The following is a 24152-nucleotide window of genomic DNA, read 5'->3' on the forward strand; positions in this document are numbered from 1 at the left end:
GAAATAAATTGACGCCTTTTCCAAAATATAGTTGAAATAAATTGACGCCTCTTCCAAAATATAGTTGAAATAAATTGACGCCTTTTACAAAATATAGTTGAAATAAATTGACGCCTTTTACAAAATATAGTTGAAATAAATTGACGCCTTTTACAAAATATAGTTGAAATAAATTGACGCCTTTTACAAAATATAGTTGAAATAAATTGACGCCTTTTACAAAATATAGTTGAAATAAATTGACGCCTCATATATATTGATGTTGACATTTGCTAACTGCCCAATAATTTGCCGCCTTTTCCGAAATATTGTTGAAATAAATTGACGCCTTTTCCAAAATATTGATGTTGACATTTGGTTCTTTCTCAATAATTTGTCGCCTTTCCCAAAATATAGTTGCAAAAAAACTAGACTCCTTTTCTGAAATATTGACGTTGACATTTGCTAATTTCCCTATATTTTGACAACTTTTCTCTACGCCTTTTATTTCAATTTTTTTTTTACAAAAAATCATATTTACCAAGGATTTGACACATTTTCCCAAAAATAATGTTGAGTGAATTAAAAAAAATCCGAATAATTTGACGGCTTTTTTCAAAATTTACCGTTATCAATTATTGAATTCCCAAAAAATTCAACGATTTTCCCAAAACATTTCAGTTTTTCTCGCATTTATATTTCCCTCCTTTTATCAGAAATAAATGTTTCCGTAAGCTTAAAAAAATCCATAGCTATAAAACTCCGGCGCGAGTCCGGCAATTTTTCACAGACCTCCTCGGCTTATTTTGCAAGATTGAGTGCAGAATGCGTTAAGCGGATAGCGGTTTCAATGGCGGTAAGTGCATGGATTTTAAAATTTTCAAAAATTTTTTTGACCAACTTGCGGCGGCCAAATAATTTTTTAACTATTTTTTACGGACTCCTCATGGTCCAATTAAAGGGCTCCTTCGGACCCTTAGACACATGGCCCCGCGGATTTCCATCCCCTCTTCATAGACGATCTTCCTCAGTACACTCCCTCTCTCTGGCTAGGTAGGGGGGTTCGGAAATCCGCGGGGCCATGTGTCTAAGGGTCCGAAGGAGCCCTTTAACTAGAAACCATTGTTAGTTGGGTGGGTCACGTAAAGTGCAATCCTACCGAAATGACCTTATGACAACTCAATTGAGTCAGTCTAACCCAAGAACATAATGTCTGTAGCGTTCGATACCCGCATCCCCAACCCTTAATTTAATTTAAATTAAATTAAATTAACTACAATCTTAATTAAATATAATTAAATACGTTTAAATGACACACCATTATTGAAAGCATCACATTTATAATGATAATAGAGATAGACTAGTTAAACTAAATTAGGGTTAACATTTTCAACGGGGGATTTCAATCCTTCATGGACGTTTCGAAGTAAATTCATAATTAACTATAGTAATTAATTAAAATCGAACTTATAATTAATAATATAAAAGAAAAGTTCAATTGTTGTTGGGCCGAGTATACAATATTGAAAACCGGCGAAATTGCCGCCGAAACTGTCGTCTGCTAGCTGTCAAATTGCAGGCTGGGAAATAACAGGGATGTTTGATATATCGACACTCTATAGGGATCGGCCTCTTCCTATACCCGTAATGTTAAAAAAAGGGGCAAGTTTTTGAGGCCGACGACAGCGCCATCTGAATTGCGGGAGCATCGTAACTATGTGATGATTCGTCTGCTAGTAGTACTGCCCCTCTGCGAGGCCTATAAAAGTTTAAAAACAACGATGAAGAGAGTTATGTTCGGAATTAAAACATGGACGAAAACAACGAGAAGCTTATTTATTTGTATGAAATTTCAAGTTATTTCAGTGAGTAGTAGTTAATTGATATTAAACTTAGTATAAATAGGTGAATGTTTTCTTTTTAGTGTTGAATTTTCTGTTTGGGAAACTTAAAAAGGGATAATCTTGGATATTTTACTTTGCTCCACAGTTAGGAACGGAACAAAAAGTTCCAGGCATTTAAAAAAAAAAATATTTTAATTTACAAATAGTTTTCAGTTTAATAGAGTGAAAAGGTATGGAAAAGGCAATTTTGAGATAACTCTTGAAATTGCGCGGCCAATCTTTCGTAATTTGCGCCATTTTTATTTCAACCAATCAGTAAATCATTTTCTTCCCACCTTTGAATGTCTCGTGACTTGACGTCATGAATATAGTTACGCTGCTCCCTGACACCAGGCGTCCGATTTTTGAGACGGCTCGTTTTTTTACCCCACCTTTTGTCAAGAGAGGCCGATCCCTATAGAGTGTCGACATATCAAATATCCCTGGAAATAAGCATAATTTTTAAACTAGTCCTGGGGACCAGTGACACCCTAGAGTCCTAAATAATAAACTGGTCTCAGGACTGGTCCCAGCCTTTGTTCTCCTATAGATTTGCAATTAATAAACTGGTCCCCAGGACCAGTAACCCCCACTTTTTGAATTAAAAAACTATTCCTAGCAATTAATAAACTGGTTTTGGACCAGAGGAAGTGTGTTATTTCCCAGACTGGTGAGTGGGCTCTGGCTAAAATTATTCTTAAATAACAAAACCCTAAGTTCCCTAACACCTCAAAATAAATCCCAGAATCCTGTACTAAATTTTATTGACAAATTTTCCCATGGAAATATAGAAAAACGTTTTAAAGAAACAGAACATTTTTGAGCCGATTTACCTTTCTTGAGCGCGTGATCAAGTTGGCTTTGGCAATAGTCAAAAATGGCGGGAATGAACTAGGCCTAACGACACATTGACATAAAATGGCGGCAATGTGTTAAGCCTAACGACACGTTGATTGAAATAAATTCCACAATTTTGTAATAAATTTTATTGAAGTTTTTTCTGCTCACCTTGAAATTAACAAAGAAATAATACAGAAAAAATACAGAGAAACAAAATAAGCCTAAATATACAAATAATGAAAAATATACACATAAGAAGAGTTTAGGCTTAAACTATATACAGTAGGGGGTCAGGATATTTTGGAATAAGGCTTAGGACAAAACTACAAAGTTTCTGGCCACGCGGCTAATAGGTCGACGACAAACGGGGCAAGTTTGCCTCGACTTTTGTATTATCTTGGCGCACTTGTAACAGCAATATTGATGAGAAGTTTTGCCATGTAAAAATATTCCCGTTTTAGGGTTCAAGTGGCAAATTGGGCATTTTTGCTCGCCATTAGAGGATTCGTTTAAATCGCGGGAGGGCAACTTCTCGCAGCAAGAATCTTGCGAGGAACTGGCCAATTTAAGGGATTCTTGTGACGTTGAGGGTTGCGAACTTTGAGTCTCAAAAGACGAGTCAGCATCACAACTTTGTGACGACTTAACAATCGAGAAGAACAACGTTATAACGAAGTTCTCTTAAGCCTTGGCTTGGCTCACAACTCATTTCTTACCTGCTTAATAAAGGGGAGAACTTTTCCAACTGGTTTTCGCGGTTTCTTTTTGAGATTATTAGGCGGGTGATGTTTGTTTTTCTCGGGTAACCAATGGATTCTCATGTCCCAACATCTTTGGCAGTATCTGTACACTGGTTCATTGAAACTGCCACAATGATTGCACGACCATTTATCCTAAAAAGACAAAAAGAAATAGAACTGTTAGTCAACATTTTAAAGCGAGTGTAGGGACTATGGGACTACGCGACTTGATAGGGACTCTGGGGGCGCGACAGAGACTCACTCTGGGGGCGCGACAGAGACTCACTCTGGGGGCGCGACAGAGACTCACTCTGGGGGCGCGACAGAGACTCACTCTGGGGGCGCGACAGAGACTCACTCTGGGGGCGCGACAGAGACTCACTCTGGGGGCGCGACAGAGACTCACTCTGGGGGCGCGACAGAGACTCACTCTGGGGGCGCGACAGAGACTCACTCTGGGGGCGCGACAGAGACTCACTCTGGGGGCGCGACAGAGACTCACTCTGGGGGCGCGACAGAGACTCACTCTGGGGGCGCGACAGAGACTCACTCTGGGGGCGCGACAGAGACTCACTCTGGGGGCGCGACAGAGACTCACTCTGGGGGCGCGACAGAGACTCACTCTGGGGGCGCGACAGAGACTCACTCTGGGGGCGCGACAGAGACTCACTCTGGGGGCGCGACAGAGACTCACTCTGGGGGCGCGACAGAGACTCACTCTGGGGGCGCGACAGAGACTCACTCTGGGGGCGCGACAGAGACTCACTCTGGGGGCGCGACAGAGACTCACTCTGGGGGCGCGACAGAGACTCACTCTGGGGGCGCGACAGAGACTCACTCTGGGGGCGCGACAGAGACTCACTCTGGGGGCGCGACAGAGACTCACTCTGGGGGCGCGACAGAGACTCACTCTGGGGGCGCGACAGAGACTCACTCTGGGGGCGCGACAGAGACTCACTCTGGGGGCGCGACAGAGACTCACTCTGGGGGCGCGACAGAGACTCACTCTGGGGGCGCGACAGAGACTCACTCTGGGGGCGCGACAGAGACTCACTCTGGGGGCGCGACAGAGACTCACTCTGGGGGCGCGACAGAGACTCACTCTGGGGGCGCGACAGACTCACTCTGGGGGCGCGACAGACTCACTCTGGGGGCGCGACAGACTCACTCTGGGGGCGCGACAGACTCACTCTGGGGGCGCGACAGACTCACTCTGGGGGCGCGACAGACTCACTCTGGGGGCGCGACAGACTCACTCTGGGGGCGCGACAGACTCACTCTGGGGGCGCGACAGACTCACTCTGGGGGCGCGACAGACTCACTCTGGGGGCGCGACAGACTCACTCTGGGGGCGCGGCAGACTCACTCTGGGGGCGCGGCAGACTCACTCTGGGGGCGCGGCAGACTCACTCTGGGGGCGCGGCAGACTCACTCTGGGGGCGCGGCAGACTCACTCTGGGGGCGCGGCAGACTCACTCTGGGGGCGCGGCAGACTCACTCTGGGGGCGCGGCAGACTCACTCTGGGGGCGCGGCAGACTCACTCTGGGGGCGCGACAGACTCACTCTGGGGGCGCGACAGAGACTCTGGGGGCGCGGCAGAGACTCTGGGGGCTCGGCAGAGACTCTGGGGGCTCGGCAGAGACTCTGGGGGCGCGGCAGAGACTCTGGGGGCGCGGCAGAGACTCTGGGGGCGCGGCAGAGACTCTGGGGGCGCGACAGAGACTCTGGGGGCGCGACAGAGACTCTGGGGGCGCGACAGAGACTCTAAGGGCGCGACAGAGACTCTGGGGGCGCGACAGAGACTCTGGGGACGCGGCAGAGACTCTGGGGACGCGGCAGAGACTCTGGGGGCGCGGCAGAGACTCTGGGGGCGCGGCAGAGACTCTGGGGACGCGGCAGAGACTCTGGGGACGCGGCAGAGACTCTGGGGGCGCGGCAGAGACTCTGGGGGCGCGACAGAGACTCTGGGGGCGCGACAGAGACTCTGGGGGCGCGGCAGAGACTCTGGGGGCGCGGCAGAGACTCTGGGGGCGCGGCAGAGACTCTGGGGGCGCGGCAGAGACTCTGGGGGCGCGGCAGAGACTCTGGGGGCGCGGCAGAGACTCTGGGGGCGCGGCAGAGACTCTGGGGGCTCGGCAGAGACTCTGGGGGCTCGGCAGAGACTCTGGGGGCTCGGCAGAGACTCTGGGGGCGCGACAGAGACTCTGGGGGCGCGACAGAGACTCTGGGGGCGCGACAGAGACTCTGGGGGCGCGACAGAGACTCTGGGGGCGCGACAGAGACTCTGGGGGCGCGACAGCGACTCTGGGGGCGCGACAGCGACTCTGGGGGCGCGACAGAGACTCTGGGGGCGCGACAGAGACTCTGGGGGCGCGACAGAGACTCTGGGGGCGCGACAGAGACTCTGGGGGCGCGACAGAGACTCTGGGGGCTCGACAGAGACTCTGGGGGCGCGACAGAGACTCTGGGGGCTCGACAGAGACTCTGGGGGCGCGGCAGAGACTCTGGGGGCGCGGCAGAGACTCTGGGGGCTCGGCAGAGACTCTGGGGGCTCGGCAGAGACTCTGGGGGCTCGGCAGAGACTCTGGGGGCTCGGCAGAGACTCTGGGGGCGCGACAGAGACTCTGGGGGCGCGACAGAGACTCTGGGGGCGCGACAGAGACTCTGGGGGCGCGACAGAGACTCTGGGGGCGCGGCAGAGACTCTGGGGGCGCGGCAGAGACTCTGGGGGCGCGGCAGAGACTCTGGGGGCGCGGCAGAGACTCTGGGGGCTCGGCAGAGACTCTGGGGGCTCGGCAGAGACTCTGGGGGCTCGGCAGAGACTCTGGGGGCTCGGCAGAGACTCTGGGGGCTCGGCAGAGACTCTGGGGGCTCGGCAGAGACTCTGGGGGCTCGGCAGAGACTCTGGGGGCTCGGCAGAGACTCTGGGGGCTCGGCAGAGACTCTGGGGGCGCGACAGAGACTCTGGGGGCGCGACAGAGACTCTGGGGGCGCGACAGAGACTCTGGGGGCGCGACAGAGACTCTGGGGGCGCGACAGAGACTCTGGGGGCGCGGCAGAGACTCTGGGGGCGCGGCAGAGACTCTGGGGGCTCGGCAGAGACTCTGGGGGCTCGGCAGAGACTCTGGGGGCTCGGCAGAGACTCTGGGGGCTCGGCAGAGACTCTGGGGGCGCGACAGAGACTCTGGGGGCGCGACAGAGACTCTGGGGGCGCGACAGAGACTCTGGGGGCGCGGCAGAGACTCTGGGGGCGCGGCAGAGACTCTGGGGGCGCGGCAGAGACTCTGGGGGCGCGGCAGAGACTCTGGGGGCGCGGCAGAGACTCTGGGGGCTCGGCAGAGACTCTGGGGGCTCGGCAGAGACTCTGGGGGCGCGACAGAGACTCTGGGGGCGCGACAGAGACTCTGGGGGCGCGGCAGAGACTCTGGGGGCGCGGCAGAGACTCTGGGGGCGCGGCAGAGACTCTGGGGGCGCGGCAGAGACTCTGGGGGCTCGGCAGAGACTCTGGGGGCTCGGCAGAGACTCTGGGGGCGCGACAGAGACTCTGGGGGCGCGACAGAGACTCTGGGGGCGCGACAGAGACTCTGGGGGCGCGGCAGAGACTCTGGGGGCGCGGCAGAGACTCTGGGGGCGCGGCAGAGACTCTGGGGGCGCGGCAGAGACTCTGGGGGCTCGGCAGAGACTCTGGGGGCTCGGCAGAGACTCTGGGGGCGCGACAGAGACTCTGGGGGCGCGACAGAGACTCTGGGGGCGCGACAGAGACTCTGGGGGCGCGACAGCGACTCTGGGAAGGCGGCAGCGACTCTGGGAATTGTTCTTCCAGTTGGAAACCATGCACTTACAGCCAAGGTCAACTCGGAGTCGGGCGTATCTTCGTCGGATTCATCAGCCCAGAATGCTTTATCACTATCGTCCTTGGCGATGATTAGAGCGGCGCAAACAATGTCCTCTTCGTCACTACTGGTGTCACTGCACCCTGCACTTAAACTTGACACTGATTGCACTTCAAATTCAATTCCAGCTTCGTCGTCATCACTAGACGAAGGGATATTATTTCGCGCTCTATGATACTCCTCAATGGTCAGCGTCCCGTCATAAAGCAGCACGTCATCCCCCGAATCTCGGACGCATTCGGTTTCGAAACTCTGGACACTGTAATCAGTTTCTTCCCCACTTTCATACTTTCCTCGGTAAGGATACAAAAACGTCCCATATTTGTACAATTGGACTGTTTCTTCGCGCGCCTTTTTGTTCTCCGCCGTCCCCTCTCCCTCCTCTACAATTCATTCGCGTTAATTTAAATTTAATCTCAATTAAATTTAATGCTAAAATTAATTATTGACCATTAAGTTTTCTTTTTAATGCATTTCTGTCCTCAGTATTGTTGGCTTGCGTGTTTTGTACTGAAATCATTATATTAATAATTAAAGATTAATGAACTTAATTAATTAATTGAACATTAATCATTAATTAACTTAATTATTTAAGAAAAAAGCAAATTCACCATTGTTTTTATTGGTTAAGGCAATAATCTGATAAGGTAAAAGTCTTCTTAACTCGGGAACCGTGAATTGTTTGACCCCCAAAACTTTGGCCAACGGATTATTCCCGAGATAAAATGTCTTTGGTGGCATTGGATCATTAACATTGAATAATTTATTGGCCAGAATATACTTATTCATAGCCTCAATTATCTACAATTATTTAATTATAACTAATTAACTACAACATTCTTTAAAATTAAATTTAAATTTAAACTAAAACTAAATATGAACCTCTTTAACTGTCAGCCGATTCTCCGTCACCCCAACTGTTTTCAAACATTCAAAAAAATCCGGTTTTAACCAAAACTGAAAACAAAGATCGGAACAAAAAGAAACATTCTTATAATAAATATCCAAGTGTTTAGTTAAAAAAACCCGAAAGAAACTTTGTTTACAATTAATTTAATCGTAATTAAAGTAATTAAAAACAAATTTTACAATGTAACCTTGGAAACTATAACAGTAATGGCAGCCCTCTGCCTTCGGCTGTATTAAGCTCTATGGGGAATTAACATGGGGTGCCATTAGTCTATAACCCGTGTAAAGTTATAGTTGCCCATTTTTATGATTTTACCAAGAAACTCTGGTGGTTTCTTTTGCACTTACAAGGTTGCCAGTTGGTTCTGGATTAGGACTGGCCATCGTTAATTAATTGAATTGATTTGATTAATTAGATGTTGTAATTAACGACCACAACACAAAAAAGAAGACGCCAAAAAAAGTAACCAATCTGAAAATAATTCCAAATTAATAGCTAACGCCTCCTAACTAGAGTAGAGTCAAATTCCACTCCCAAACTTAATTATAAACTAGCTTAAATCTAATTAAACCAATTAAAAACATACCTCCAAACGTCATTAGTAATTAAAACGAATCAAAGAAAAGATGTATTACCTTTAACATAACCAAACTTGCTTCTTTCCAAAATGTTTCAGAAATTTAGGCCAAGGCTTAACGATAAATGACTTAGATATGACTATTTCTCGAGATAAATTACGTTAATTGACAGAGAAATTTAACTAATGAAGAGTTCAACTGATGTCCAACGTATGTAGTGACATAAAAGAGTCCGAAATGGCCCGAAAAAATGTCTCCGAGACTTTGAAACTAAAATCCCCTTGCCCACGACCCCACCGCTTGAAATTCTTGCCAACGGGGCGTTCTCCAATCACGAGGCGTCAAGCCAGCTAATTTGAATACGCATTGTTCAGTCTACCTTATTTAATACAGAATAGAGCCGCGGTAACTTGATCATGGTCCGCGTTAGGTTTCAATGGCTCCTCACTCTTCTACGTATTAATTGTTATAAAATGAACGGAGTTGGTGACTGGTTCGGGCAAGTTTATGCTATAGAAGGCTCGCGGAATTCCTGGAATTGGCAAAGAAATTTATAAAAGGGAATAGAAACATCTGAAAACAATTTAAAAAGGGGAAAAAATGTATTTATTTTTAGACATTAAAAATAAAAGTAAAACTTGGCACTTTCTTTCTCAATAATTAATTAGATAATTATTATAATTAATTAAAATGACAAACACCGAATTCTAATTAAACAAATACAAAAATGACGTCACGCGAAAGCACCCCGAAATAAACCAATCAAATTGATGAAAGAAATAAAAAACACGGATATTGTTCAATCATTACGCGTAGTAGATATATTCCAATGTGACGTTACGTACGAGATGACGTCACGAGGGAAACGAATAACCGGGAAGTAAACAACCAATCAGACTCCTTTTAAATTTCGTCTGACAATAAATTGATCCCTAAATAATTTTACGATGTCGTAATTGGACCGCGAAGTAAATTGGTAAACGAGGGGTACGTCACTATATCTTCAAAAATTGGGAAAAACGAGCGAGTATCCTTCCCCATTAATTAATGATTAATATTAAATTTAACGTAATTTAAAATAAACGCTGATATTGAAAAAGAGTTTATCACTTGGAAGATTTGTTTGTTTGTTTGTTTTCAGGTAATTTTGTTTACTGTGCTGACGTCACGTCCACTTTAATCGTCATCACCTGCAAAAATCACGTGTTTTTCTTAGGAAGAAGTTGAAAAGGGACTCTTAAATGAATCGATTCAGGAAAGTATCCCTTTAAAGGAAGGGGACTTCGGGGAAACGATACACCATCCCTTTAAACGAGTCACATTTCAACCAATCACGAGCGAGGAATCGGCTTGTAAAAAGAGGAGGGGAAGGACAAACGTACTACCGTAAAATAAAAAGATTAAAAAGTGGAACGGAATGAAAAACCAGAAAAATTGTTCATTGAAATCGAGCCAATAAAGATAGAGGCGGCGGAGATACTTTGAATTTACTTTCTTCCCGCCTTTAACTGTATTAGCTATTAAATACTTGACGAAACATTGGAAAGCAATAAAAATAAATGGCAAATGCACTTTGGTCAAAAAGCAAAAACGAAAAGTTAGTGACTTTAACGGATTCTGTTTTCTTATTTATTATCTTAGAAGGGCTCGTTGCAAAAATATCTTAACTTGGGACGATAGTGTCACGTACAAATTTAATATCCATGGACTTACTTTTTCCTCCTTTTCCTTTCCTGCAATTCTTTTCGAGTGTCTTAGAGGGGGCGCATTCCGCGGCTGACCCTTCCGTTAATCTCATGACCTTTGACTTCTTTCCCGTGCCTGGGTCGCAGTCGCTCCACGAAACGTTGCGTTCGTATCTACAATTCGCTCCCGCTATCAAAAATGACCCCGAATAATTAATTAATTAAATCCGGTCCTTAATTGTCATTCATCAAATGAATAAATAAATAACCAGGGATAGATTTAATTTTAGAAGTAGGAATGGAGAACAGAGTAATATCTGGGCGCGCGTCAAAGTCCCGGACCCCCTTCCACGGGACGGGGGGGGGTATGAAAGAAGAGGCGGGGGGTCATAGCGACAGAGGTAAAAACTAATTATGTCACTATTTTTCGCCGTCCCCGTCAGCAACGTCATCAAAACGTAGTTTAAGTGAGCCAATAAGATAATTTAAACTGCTCGTTACGTGTTGGAGGGGGAGGGGCTCTATACTGGGTGGTTTATGAGTCGGAAGACTGAAGTAAATACTAACCGTTCCGTTCTCCATTCCTACTTATAAAATTAAACCTATCCCTGAAATAACAAAATTTACCATTGGTGTTTTTGCACTGCTTGGTGATGGTTTTGGTGGCTTCACAGGCCGAATCAGATTTGGACTTTAATTTGTCCACTCTAGTCCTGGATCCCGTTTGACACTCGCTCCATTGACCCTTTTCATAACGACAAGCTGAACCAGAATGGAGACAAAATTTGACCAAGGCCCTAGCCTAAATTCAATTTTGGGATGGGATAACCACAACTGACCCTTTTTGCATTTCTTGGTAATGATCTTATTTTGGGGGCAAGTAGCGTCGCCTCTCTTCAGGGTCAATGACCTTGTCTGGGTGTTGGAGACGCCGTCGCAATCAGCCCAAGGACCCTTCTTGTAACGACACTCCGAAGATTGAACTGAATGTAAACGAATTTTAAGAGCTTCCCCCTCAGACACCATGGCGGGTTCAAAAGGTCAACCCGAGACATTGAATTATACCTCTGCTTTTGCCTTTGGCTTCTCTGGTTTCTCTAAAGACGACTTCGTGCTCGGATTCGCGATACGAAGAATAGGGAGAGGACCGTTCCTCTTGATTTCCCAATGTCCCGATGGCCATCAAGATGGAAAACACCAAAAAGGTGCTGACCCAAAACGATAATGAGTTGCGAGCCATCTGACCAACAACTGACCAAAACAGAGTGGTCAGTTTTAGCACGAACTCCCCCCCCCCCCAAACAAAATGAAGTCGATTCTTCAAAATCCAATAGTAAACAATTAACTTTAAGACTCCTATTTAAAGGTTATTTTGACAAAAATCTGACCCGCTTTCGAACCCTTATATTATACTCTTTAAGGCGCTTCACAGACCTCGCTCATTTATAAGCTTCTCAACTCCTATATCGCCGTCAAACTACACTCATAACAAAGATGTAACCCGACCCGACCTTGCATCTTTCACGTGTCTTCCAAGCCCCTAAGATACTATAAAAGCACAACCTTATTTTAGCCCTGATACCTTTTGAGACAGTCTACGAATATGGCGCTTCTAAACCCCTCAAACACTATAAATTGCTTGGATATATTGGAAGTAGGTCACTTCCAAGCGCCTCAAAGGCTACAGCGACCCAATTTTCATTGAGAAAAATGTATAAAGATTAATAAAAATTGCAAATAACCTTTCTGCGGATAATTTCTGCTGACAAAAGGACTCTTACAATCCAAAGACTAGGACTAAGACTCTCTAAAAATGGTGTTGGGGCTGCAGCCTCACGGTCTTCCGTCCAAAACGCAACTATTTTTTCCTTGGCTCGACTCGACTTTCGTCGTCACCGAACTAACGCTTCCCAGATGTTCCCAACGGATGTCTGCCTTGACGGATGATATTCCAGGGCCACAAATTCACTCCCAAATAAATATCTTCTAGCCTAAACAGAATGAGAGAGTTTCCCGTTGACGAAGTACGCCTTTCCGACTAGACTAGACCGACACGACCTTAGGTTAGGTTTAGGAACCAAGCTCGAGATGAAAACCTTACTGGCTGGCTAGACATCCAGGCTTACCCCCCTTCCCCTAGCGTCGAAGACAGAAAACCCCCCTCCCCCCTTCAAAGGGACAATAAAATATTCCTTAATTTACAGTTCATGTTCCCTTTGAAAAATATGCTAGTGTTTTTATGTCAATATCCCTTTAGAAAGCGTGGATGACGTTTCTATTCCATCTTGATCCTTCATCTTTATTCTTACAACAGCAGCCGTTGTGCTTGTGGTATTCGGGCCCGGATCTTATTACTCCCTTCTAACCCCTCCCCTCCTTCCCACAATCCCACCCGCGCGTCTTTCTCCCCATTGGATATTACTCCCAGGACGCTGCTATTGATGAAAATCCAGATTAAAAACTACCAAGGGTTTCCCTACCATATCTCCATTCCTAGCTCCGTTCCCATGGAAACCGATCATTTCTCTCGCGCTCCAATATAGGACTAACAAGACGGCCCAAGGGCTCGTAATAGTAGCCATATCGTACGAGTGAATAGCCCCTCTATACCCTACCCTAATGAGTGGATAGCCCCTCTATACCTTACCCTAATGAGTGGATAACCCCTCTATACCTTACCCTAATGAGTGAATAGCGCTATCTTTTTCAATGCTTAAATGATTTACCGTGCATAAAATCAGAGTGAATAGCCCCTCGATTCCCTACTCTAAACAGTGATTAAATTATAACCGTATAAATTTACTTATGCTGTAATTCTAATATTCCGGCGAATCGAAGAACAGATAGTTTTTAGTGATAATCCCCTCGATGAATTTACAACATAGACTTATGCCGATGCACACTTATCGCATCTTATAAATTTCTAACAAGGACTTATGCCCAGAAACTTTTGAAAGAGAAAGTTTAGTTATAGTGATTACGCATTTTAGTGATTATCCCCTCGAATTACCTTTAGCAATGCTAAAATGATAGAACGCATTACGCTCATTTAACACTATGTTAGCTCTATCTAAACCCACATTTGAATTAACCGCCAAAACGTTCCAGTCAAACATAACATAAATGACGATAGCTACCGAACGAGAACGAAACGGGGAAAATCGTTATCTATTTAATTAGCACATACATAAAAAGAAAATAAATATAAAAACCCAAAACATACAAATTCATAAGTATCCGACCCCACAGATAAAAATTCAAAAGTTTCCGACCCCACAGATTAAGAGGTCCCCCCCCCACCCCACATCACCCCTACATTTTAGAGATAAGAATAAATAAAAAAAAACTCTGAGTTTCTATCAAGTCTCTATGGTTCAGTTGGAAGAATGTCTGCCTATTGCGCCAGCGACCCGGGTTCGATTCCCGGATCTGACCTGAAAAAATTTTAATTAAAATTAAATCTCTAACCGAGCCCAGTAACCCCTATGGGTGGGTTGTGGTAATATAAAGTTCCTTTTAAGCTAAAATCTGACGATAACGAAGCGACAACCCCGGCCACTACTACTACTACTACGACGACGACGACGACGGCTCGGGTCAAACTAAGAGCCTATCGTATACTACGATATGGCTAAAAACAACGTTACCGTCACTCAATCTTTTATGGACAGTACTATAAAATGCTAAGAGGTAGCGCCTATTCCCCTTTTCTTAGGGACAAGTAACGTCGGAAAAGAATATATGGTGTTCACGCGCGCGCGATGTATTTATATTTTTTTTTATATAATAGTCAATCTTAAGTTGACAGTACTATTAAAGGCTAAGAAGCTTCGTTCGTTTCCCTTCTGTTAGTGACGAGTAACGTTGGGAAAATAATATATGGTCAAAATATGAAAAGCACGAGCGCGGAGGGGTCGCCTACTTTGAAATTAAATCCATTTCTGGCATACTTTATGGGAAATATTTATGGCAAGTGTCCAGTCTCTTTCGTTGCCGAAACTCTGGAATTTTTTCCTTAAAGAGCAATTAATTACTCGTTAAGACGTATTTAAAGTGACAGTGACACTATTCGCTTTCCTTAATGAAAGAAAGCGGGAACGGCAGTCGGTGTTCCACCACTTTCACGTCGCCTTTAAAAAAGCGCGTTCGTCTAGAAACAGGGAGCCCACTCTTAAATTTAAATTCCTTATAGGAAAAATAGGAATATTTTTCCAGAATTATAGGATTTTATAGGAGAAAAAATGTGTTTTTATAGGAAAATATAGGACTAAAAATGCTCTAATATAACACAATTTTGGGCTTAAACTATGTAGAAAAATCCCAAAAAATAAAGAATAACAAATTGGATTTTACTTTGAAAACTCAGAAGAACTTAATTAAAATATAACATAATATATAAAAAATCCTAAGCGAGCTCCGCAATTTCGGTGTCTATTCAAATGTGATCTCGATAAAAAAAAAACGCTAAATTTTGATAAATTTGATGCTAAACTATACGAAAACTTCGCGACTAAGTCAAAAATATAGGATATTATAGGACCTTTCATGAAATTATAGGATAATATAGGACAGGTTCAGAAATATAGGAATTTATAGGAATTATAGGACCGGTGGGCTCCCTGTAGAAATTAATTTAATGGGAACGATAACTTGACTTTTTTTTAATTACCTAATTAATTACGAGTTAAAAAAAATGGGCCCGCTTAATTTTAAGGCAGAGCTGCCACTCGGATGTCGTCTATAAACGGGAAAAAGAATGACGTGACCCTAGATTTGACCTCTCGGATATTATTTTCGCGTTGAAAACATCTTGGATGGTCTATTTTTAGTGGGAAACGCGGCCGGCTTGGCTTATCTACGAGATCAAAAACAGTCTGGTAAGGTTTCTGTTGCCACGGGAATGCAAAAATCGCGCTAGTCTCGTACAGTTCAACGATGGTGAAATTTGCAGCTTACCGGTCTTCTACCTACGCTAAATACCGCTTAATGCCATCTCGGAGAAATATACGCTTATTAAATCCGAATAATATTAAAATCCAGCGGGAGCTGTAGTTTTTGCTGTTACCCCCCCCCCCTGGACCGTCGGAAGATTAAATATGGAAATTTAGAAAGAGCCAATATGACGTATCTCGAGTTCTGTCAAACAAAAAGTTTAAGAAAAAAAATTCACTCACTCAAGTTGAGAAAGAGTGACACAGAATATTTAACAGAATGGATGCAATACGCGCAAAGGCATAGACGCCTTTCCCCGGGTCTTCCCTCCATTTTCCCCGTTCCCCTAAGCTCCCCTTATTACTTCTAATATCGCCAATGAACAATCTGACAAGTTGAGAAATTTCCCAGGGGTCGACTATCAAACTTGTCCAAACTCTAACTAAAGCTCGAGGCTTAAAACGCCTTTGCACGCGCTGTCAACTACCCCTGACTACAACGTATATATTAAAAATAAAAAAAAACCCATCTCGCGCTTTCGAGTGGAGCGAGGCAGATCTCGTGCCTTTTATAGAAACGGTTGCTATGACAACCAGTCGTACTAAGACTAACTGAAAGAAAAGGGAGAAATCAAGGTCACGTTGCCTTCCACTTTACTGCAAAGTGATATTGACCAGCACGTGCTACAACCCCCCTCCCCAATTTTGACTGAAAACCGCAGCTTAACGTAGTCTAACTTTGAAATAATTACTATTTGAAATTATTTTTAATACTATCAAAGGCGGGGAAGAGGTAGCTTGTAATTTGGTCAAAATAGTCCATTAAAAAGCGTAATACGGAATTTTGACTGAAAACCGCAGCTTAACGGAGGCTAACTTTGAAATAATTACTATTTGAAATTATTTTTAATACTATCAAAGCCGGGGAGGAAAGTAGCTCGTAAATTTGTCAAAATGGTCTATTAAAAAACATAATTTAATATTTCCAAGGATGTTTGCGGGTAAAGCCGACATTCAGGGGTTTCTATCCCCCTGTTAACTCTATGGCCCCTGTAGAAATGTTTTACCCGCCGCACACCGGTGCTCAACCTAAAAGTTACCCACCAGGGGCTACCATAAAAATACGCGGAAATCCATCGATTTTTCAGGTGTATTACAAACCCCCCCCCCGGCATCTAACCCCTTGAACCCAAAGTCAATATAAAGTAAGTACTGTGAATATAAAAATTGAAGGGATAGTGTCACGATAAGACCCTAAAAATTAAATTTATAATTAAAAAATTTATTAGGACATCAGAAAAGTGATGTGACAAGAAAATTTCAAAAAACAAAATTTTCCATAATTTTGAATTATTTTTTTTAAGGCGAAGGTTGTTTGTTGTTGTTGTTGTTGTTGACGGTATCTCTTTAAGTATTGTGCATTAATTAATCAATTAATATAACCTAAAGTTGGTTTCCTAAATTGATTTTATTTAAGTTCTCAAAGAAATATTTAAAATTTCACTTGTTTTTAAATATTTATTTTAAGAAATTGCTAATTAACTCCGCTAATTAATTTATTAATTAGGCTAATTAATCTATTCAATTAGAGAGATATTGATTGACCTTCATTTCTTTTACATTTTCTGTACAATGATTTAAAAATAATTAAACCGAAAAAACCTAAATGTTTTTGGGTAAAGAAACACACTTTGATGCAAGAATGTTTTTTTAAATTTCTTGAAATTTCTCTTGTTTGTTTGTTATTTTTTACACAGTAAACATTCACTCGTTGAATTGTTCTTTTTTGTAGACGTATTAAAAATATCGACACCATTTTAAACATTTGCACAAAGAAAACAAAAAACTTAATTGTTTCTTATTAAATTGTTTTTTACGTTAAAAAACAAACTTCTTGTTGTTTTTTCGGTTTTATAATTTTAAAATTTAAATTCTTACATAGTTTTTGTTTGGAAAAATGTCAATTCCAATGAAGGAAGGGGGAGTGTTGTAATCTTGAAAGGTACCGAATTTCCATAGAAACATCATAGGAACTTAGTCCTTTCCAAGATTGCAATTTTTTTTAAAGGAGGTTGGGGGGGGGGGGGAATCTAAATTTGTTTGTTTATTTAATTATTTATTTATTTTTAAAATTAAATAAAGTCTCATCGATATAATCGGGCGAATTCGCGAAGACACATTGAGACCGTTTTTTCATGTTGAGCGCTAAAAATTGAAATAACAAATTGGTCACAAAAATTGATTTATGACGAATTTGTAAAAGTTGAAAAAATAAAAAAAGTATGACTAATAAGTGCGCAAATAAATCAGGCGCAAAAAAAAAAACTCAAGGGTGCAAAGATTGCGCAAAGAAAGATGGCGGAGGTGAACGAATAATTGGCTAAAAAACAGAAAGCAGACAGCAAATAAAAACTTAAAAATGGCTACAGTACCTTATGACGTTTGAATGGAATTCCGCCAACTGTTCGGGAGACGCCTTCAAAGTAGTCCCTGTATTTTGATTCAAAAATGCTCGCAATGCTTCTTGGAGCCACACGCACATTTTCTAACAAATAAACAACAACAACAACAACAACAACAAACATTCAGGCTCAATTAGTAAATTCAATAATAATAATGAATAGGATGTTTCAATTTAGGCCCAAGTTTAAGGCTTAAATTATAGATAATTAATTTAATTTTTGGATTAGGAACATTTAATAATAATTACCTGTTTATCAAACTGCAAGAGTTCGTAAATGACATCAGCGACATCAGGCAACATATAAGTGCTTAGATTAAAGACTGACGCGTAGATGAGAGTGGAGACCAGCGTCTGTCCCTGTTTCTCAATCAAGGCGCGAACTAAAGTGGCGCTATCCGCGAAATGAACGCTTTCAACTTGATGGTGTTGTCGACCCGCCCTCAATATGTCGTAGAAGAACTTCATGACGGAGGAACTGACTTCGCGATGGTCGATAGAGGAAGAAGCCAAAGCGCATTGAAACAAAGCTTCCATGGTGGGAGCGCGCAAGAAAGGGGTGGGACATCGTTGCAAAAGACGCGAACACAACCTAAACAAGTCGTCAACCACGTCCGGGTTGTCCCTGAGACCATTATGGCCATTTAGAAGTTGAAAAGTGGGACCGCAAAACGCCTGTTCAAACGAAAAGACGTCACACGTCACGCGCTAAGAGGAAACCGCGTCAAGGACTTACCTGAAACATTTCAACCAGTCCTTGAACGCACCCGGGTTCGGATCCGTATTCGTCAACCAGGACGCTCCCCAAGTACAGGAAACAGGAATGATGGTGTATTTGATAAAGACTGACCATCTGAGTGACCAGGGGTTCCAAGAGGGGCAAGGAATGCTTGCTGACGCTCCTGACTACGAACCTGATACTGCGACAACATCGCTCAACCACGCGCGAATCCCCCTGGTACGTCTCGCAGGCTTTGGATAAAACGGGCCAGATCTCGCCCACAACCAGTTGGCAATGCTGCGCCTGGTTATGAGGGACCGAACCGGCCGGGTTGGCCCGGAAAATGGCCGCGATACGGTCTAAATACATCGTCGGGTCGGGTTTGCTGCCTTCTTTGCAGTTTTCCGCTGCTTTTAGGATCTGAACAATGTATGGGGACACGTCACATTTTGGTTATTCACGAAACTATTTGGCCCACGATTGTTCTAGCCGCAAGTTTTAATATGGTTAGAAAGGGGACAAATGCAGGGTAGGCACGTTTTTGCCAGGGGTGGAAAAAACCGCGGCTAAAAGGTTTTCGCCGTCGGTTTTTACCAGGTAAAAACCGACGGCGAAAACCTTTTAGCCGCGGTTTTTTCCACTTTATGTGGAAATAACGAACTAAATTTTAAAAATAAAAAAATTCGGATTTGAAATGAAAATAAAACGTCCAAAATTCTACCATAATTGTATAGGCTTCTGAACTGGGTTACATTCTCAGTATAAAATGGAGAAAAAAACCGCGTTTCAAAGAACGTTTTGGCTTTGTTAATCAAATAAATGAAAAATCGGTCCTTATTTTTCGCTCAACAATATTTTTTCAACACGCTAATTTTGAGTTTTCGAAACAGATTAAAGCTAAAACTTGCTTAAAAATTGTTTAGTTATCAAATGCGAAGAAACTAGGATCATTGGAATGTGAGCAAAATTTCATAAGTTGTAAGTTTAAAGTGGATTTAGCTCGAACCTTTAAAACACAATAAATGTTATAAAACTGATTAAGATTGAGACATATTAGCTGTTGGAAGACATATAATAACACGAATGACAAATACAAAGCCAAAGCTAGCATTTCTAATTATCATTTCAATAGGCAAAAGGTTTTTGCCACTTTTTGCTGGTTTTTTCCGTTTTTGCCAGTTTTTTCCACTTTTTGCCACGTGTCCCAGCAAAAACTAGTTTTTGCCGGATTTTTGCCAACCCTGGACAAATGGGACTATAACATACTCAAAAGACATCACCGTATCTCTTATAGAACCAGAGTTAAAATGTTTCGTGTAAATAAGTCCCGTGTTAATCCTATGGCGCGAATGTTAATGAACATTTTGCTTAATTACTCTGGCCCTAATTGTTGTAACCGCAAGTTTTTAATATAGTTGGATCATGGGACACATGGGACTATAACATATTGAAAGGACTTCAATGTATCTCATATAGAACCGGAGTTATAAGCCTCCAAAGCGACTTTGAAATAAGCCCATGTTAATCCAATGGCGCGGATGTTAATGAATATTTTTCTTAATTACTCAGCCAATAATTATTGAAACCACACATATTTAGTATCACTGTGTAGAGTACAATTAGGGCCATAACATAGTCAAAGAACTTCCCCGTATCCCTTAGAGAACCGGAGTTATGGCTTTTCAAATAAGTGAGTGGCGCAAATGAGCCCATGTTAATACAATGGGGCGAATGTTACTGAACATTTTGCTTAAATACTCGGCCATTAATTATTGAAACCACACATATTTAGTATCCTTGTGTAGAGGACAATTAGGCCTATAACATACTCAAAGGACATCCCCGTATCTCTTATAGAACCCGAGTTATGCCCCTCCAAATAAGTACGCGACGCCAATAAGTGGAAGGGAAGAAAGGCGAGTGCTTACCTGAAGTAAAGGAGTTGTTTGCGCTTGGCACATTTGTCTGAGTGCTTCAGTGAAGCTTTCCTCGGGGATATGAATAAGAATGTGAGAGGTTCCTTTGATAAGTTTCAAGGCGGCGTCATTACTGATGGAGAATTGATCAATGGCTTTGATAATTTGCAGGAGACCCTCAAAATGGCTGCTCATCTGTTTCCTGCAACTATTGCAGATATTCTGCAAGGCGATTGCCGAAATACTGGCCAAGGCCGGCTCTTGCAGACCACTCAACAACCAATTCAAAACGGGATCTGTCCACCATCCAAAGAAACGCCCCACCCCCAATTTCAAGATGGCTGTGGAAGGAACCAACCAGGATCTTGAAGAATGGACAGTACTTACCTAAATATTCGGAATGTTTCTCAATCCACTCGCAGAGTTCCCCCAAGAGTCTGATGGAAGTGTAGCGGAAGGCCAACCTGGTCGTCCCGGGGGTCAAACTGAATATCATGTGGATGACCAAAGGAACAGTCTCCCGTTCTTCCGGGATAATATTCTTGGCCACAGCCGCCATGACGAACAATGACGCTTCCGCCGTGTTCCAATTTGTCCTTGAGCAACCATTGTTCTAACCAAGAAGGTCCCGCCCATTTTTAAACTGTCCTTCCCCCCAATGATGATGACGTCATAACATAATGGACACGCATACCTTTAAATTCTCGAACATTTGTTTGAAGCAATTGACGGAGCCGACAATGTAGACAATGTCCCTGATGAGGTCAGTGGCTCTTTGTCTAAACTCTCCAAAGTCGTCGTTCTCATCAGGAATCCCTTCATTGTCCGGTTCAATCTCGCAATGTCGGGTCAAAGCCAAGATAAGTCGTTGCACGTAAGGTTGGAAAATCTTATTCAGATTCTCATTGTTCTCCTTGTAAAGTCCTTCCGAGAGACGGTACCAGACATTGAAGGTGATCTCGGCAATCTCAAAGTCATGATGACCCACGCACGTCAACAGCAACTCCAAAGAGTGCAGGTTACCCAATCCTTGACCAGGGTTAAATAACATCGTGTCCAACAGAGATTCCGAGAGTTCGGTAAAGATTCGGCAGAAGTTTGTGGCTCTGAAATGTAAGTAATTAGGTTTTTTTACATTCTTCTTGGTCCTGGTCAAGTCTTCCGAGTCTTACTTGTCGGGATCTTCTTGGGCAACGGCCAAATGATAAGAGTCCACGAGGGAATAGACGCCGTGCGTCAAAAGATGACTCAACTCCTGGTAGTGTTCGGTGTCCTCAATGAGGATCAGGGCGCTGCAGACGCAATTGGTGGCGCCCTCGTGAAGAGTACCTCCTGTTGAGGGACTGACCAGACAGAAAAAGACCACTTTGACAATGTCCTCCAAATGCGGGTCCCTTCCAGGAGGCACTGCCCCCAAGGACATCCAACTACCCAAACATCGGAAAACGCGCGTCTGGATCTTTGACTCCTCTTTGCATTGAGACGCGCTCAACAAACAACCTTTCTGTTACCAAAATAAGTAAGGTAATTAACCCTGTAATTAAAGTACTTAAACCCTTCATTAGTACCAATATGTGTATAACTTGGGCAGACACTTCTTTAAGGGAATCGGTAATTTCTTTCCTCCTGGCTTCACCCAATCTTAAAGCTCGACTTCCAATCTAAATTAAATTTAATTCAATTTAATTAATTAAAACCCCCTGGAGATTAATTAAAACTAATTAATCCAAGTAGCGACCTCTTCAGGCAAAACGTGTAGGACTTCTAAAAGGACTTGTAGATTCTGGGTACCACCATTGGTTCCAAAACGGGTCATCACATCTTGAATTGGGGTTTTCCAACCACCCATTTGAAGAATTAAGTCAGCCAATGCTAAACTTAACTGAAATTCATTAAATAATTATTAATTAGGCCTAGTACTTGAAATTAACCAGGGGTCGAGATATACTTGGGTCACAATGACGGAGGCTGTTTCCTCATTGACTTTGGAAAGGTGGTCTAAAAGGGAGTTCCTGAGGGAAAAGTAAGAGTCCGGTGGAAGTTCGTGAAAGGCAAATTGGATTTTCGTTCTCATTGTTTGAGCCGCGAAGTAACATGACTCCAAACCAAAGCTCTGTTGCAATAATGAGTCCGCTATCTTCCATGCAAAGACCTAGGTTACCAGGATAGTGGAATAAGTACCTCCAAAGAACAGGGATTTATTCCAGGTGGGTTATAAAGAACTAACTGATCTTTGTAGATTTCCGAGCCACAAGGATGCCTTTTCCTTTTCAACAGGGTTTGGGTCGTGATAAAGCGTATTGATGGCCTGGCAGACCGTTTCCAAGGTCGGGCTTGAGTCCATGATAGCGATGATGGCATTGAATTTTATTCCATAAGCCTTGGTCGAATAATTTTTTTAAATATTTTTAGCCTTATTTAAATTAGCCTGCAACGAAATTTTGTTCGCTTCCGTTAAAAAAATCCTCGATATTTAATTTATTAATTCTCTAGTTAATTATGATTAAATTAGATTAACACGAACTTAACTTACCCAAAAAAAAGTTAGTTGCGGGAATTTTCGAGATTGCGGCCACCATTAAATCGTGGTGGCGGATGGGGTCACGGGGTCACGAGTTTCCGCCAATCACGTCACGGGGCTGGGCCGAGTCTATTTTGGCCGGTTTTTCCGGCCAAATTAGCCCAAAACTATTTTGGCCGGTTTTACCCTCTTAAATAGCGGCCATTGCCCCGATCACTATTATAGCCGGAAAAACCGAAATTAGCTGCCCTTTACTCAAGGACTATTTAGGCCAAGCTATGAGGCCAAGTTTTACGGCCTCTAAAATTTTTCGACCAAAATAGTCATCGCCGCGCGGCCAAGACTATTTTAGGCGGGTTTTAACTCGTGGGACGAATCAAGCCAAAATAGCGACCTTCCTAGCTCAGGGCTATTTTGGCCGGTTTTTAGTAGTAGTAAGAGCATGGTAAGAGTAAAATAACGATACCTGTGTGACATGAAATTAGCCCTCATGCTTGTAAGCACGAGTCGAAATAAATAAATTATATAATTATTTTATGTATATCACCATACATTAAGAAACCTCATGCTCGAAAAGTGTAATTATTTACAAGATAGTGCTCTTAATGATTGTTTCCAATAAACAAAGCCATTATTATTATTATTATTATTATTATTATGATTCTACCATTCTACTTCACCTGTCTGTATATATGTGCCAAATTCCGGCTTTTATTTAATTGAAATTTACATAAGTAAATAGCAAATGCTTTTATATCTTAATAAAACCAACGTGGGATCATAGCTTTAGCCTCTGGTACCATCCTCGCATACTTTATTGAGAAACTTCGTCTGCTTATATTTTGACTCCACCCACAAATTCGATCTCTAGAAGTAGTTATATACAGGGCCGGAAATAAGAAATAATTGTTATAGGACATGTGTCCAGTGACCCCCTGTTTGACTGGAAAATTTATAGGACATTGTCCACTGGAGTGTGCAAAAATGGTGTCGCTTCTCCATAGTCAAGGTATCAAAACTTCGGAAAATTTATAGTCAAAATGTCCAGTGACCCCCTTAGTTTTTAAAAAAATTATGGGACATTTTAAAATTT

General features: G+C 43.1%; 3 protein-coding genes across 4 annotated transcripts; all 3 read right to left on the reverse strand.

The window, feature by feature from the left end:
• Window positions 1-2833: 2833 nt before the first annotated feature.
• On the reverse strand, window positions 2834-9153 carry LOC149612682 (E3 ubiquitin-protein ligase Mdm2-like). 2 transcript variants are annotated; one of them, XM_089858180.1, is made up of 8 exons: window positions 8882-9153; window positions 8594-8717; window positions 8219-8293; window positions 7948-8137; window positions 7787-7846; window positions 7286-7719; window positions 3419-3595; window positions 2834-3344 (listed from the first exon to the last, which is right to left on the reverse strand). In XM_089858180.1, the coding sequence occupies exons 2-8, from the start codon at window positions 8627-8629 to the stop codon at window positions 3015-3017; spliced, it is 1302 nt and encodes a 433-aa protein (XP_089714306.1). In that variant the 5' UTR covers window positions 8630-8717; window positions 8882-9153; the 3' UTR covers window positions 2834-3014. The 2 variants fall into 2 exon arrangements, with proteins under 2 accessions (XP_089714306.1, XP_089714308.1); XM_089858182.1 differs by lacking the exon at window positions 8594-8717.
• A 254-nt stretch (window positions 9154-9407) lies between these two features.
• Window positions 9408-12629, reverse strand: LOC149612683 (uncharacterized). The gene is made up of 6 exons (XM_089858183.1): window positions 12252-12629; window positions 11575-11760; window positions 11349-11492; window positions 11137-11271; window positions 10538-10699; window positions 9408-10014 (listed from the first exon to the last, which is right to left on the reverse strand). Exons 2-6 carry the CDS (start codon window positions 11747-11749, stop codon window positions 10001-10003), a joined length of 630 nt encoding a protein of 209 aa, XP_089714309.1. The 5' UTR covers window positions 11750-11760; window positions 12252-12629; the 3' UTR covers window positions 9408-10000.
• A 4074-nt stretch (window positions 12630-16703) lies between these two features.
• Window positions 16704-23226, reverse strand: LOC149612684 (transportin-3-like). The gene is made up of 13 exons (XM_089858343.1): window positions 23072-23226; window positions 22766-22966; window positions 22487-22690; window positions 22277-22420; window positions 22107-22199; window positions 21711-22042; window positions 21233-21644; window positions 20926-21151; window positions 20551-20834; window positions 18638-19042; window positions 18151-18576; window positions 17873-17985; window positions 16704-17645 (listed from the first exon to the last, which is right to left on the reverse strand). Exons 2-13 carry the CDS (start codon window positions 22880-22882, stop codon window positions 17585-17587), a joined length of 2817 nt encoding a protein of 938 aa, XP_089714469.1. The 5' UTR covers window positions 22883-22966; window positions 23072-23226; the 3' UTR covers window positions 16704-17584.
• Between the last annotated feature and the right edge of the window lie 926 nt (window positions 23227-24152).

Source organism: Phalangium opilio, unplaced genomic scaffold (assembly GCF_054372755.1).
Source record: "Phalangium opilio isolate 3A_F unplaced genomic scaffold, DU_Popi_V2 ptg000232l_1, whole genome shotgun sequence".
In the NCBI taxonomy this organism is placed as follows: Eukaryota; Metazoa; Arthropoda; class Arachnida; order Opiliones; family Phalangiidae; genus Phalangium; species Phalangium opilio.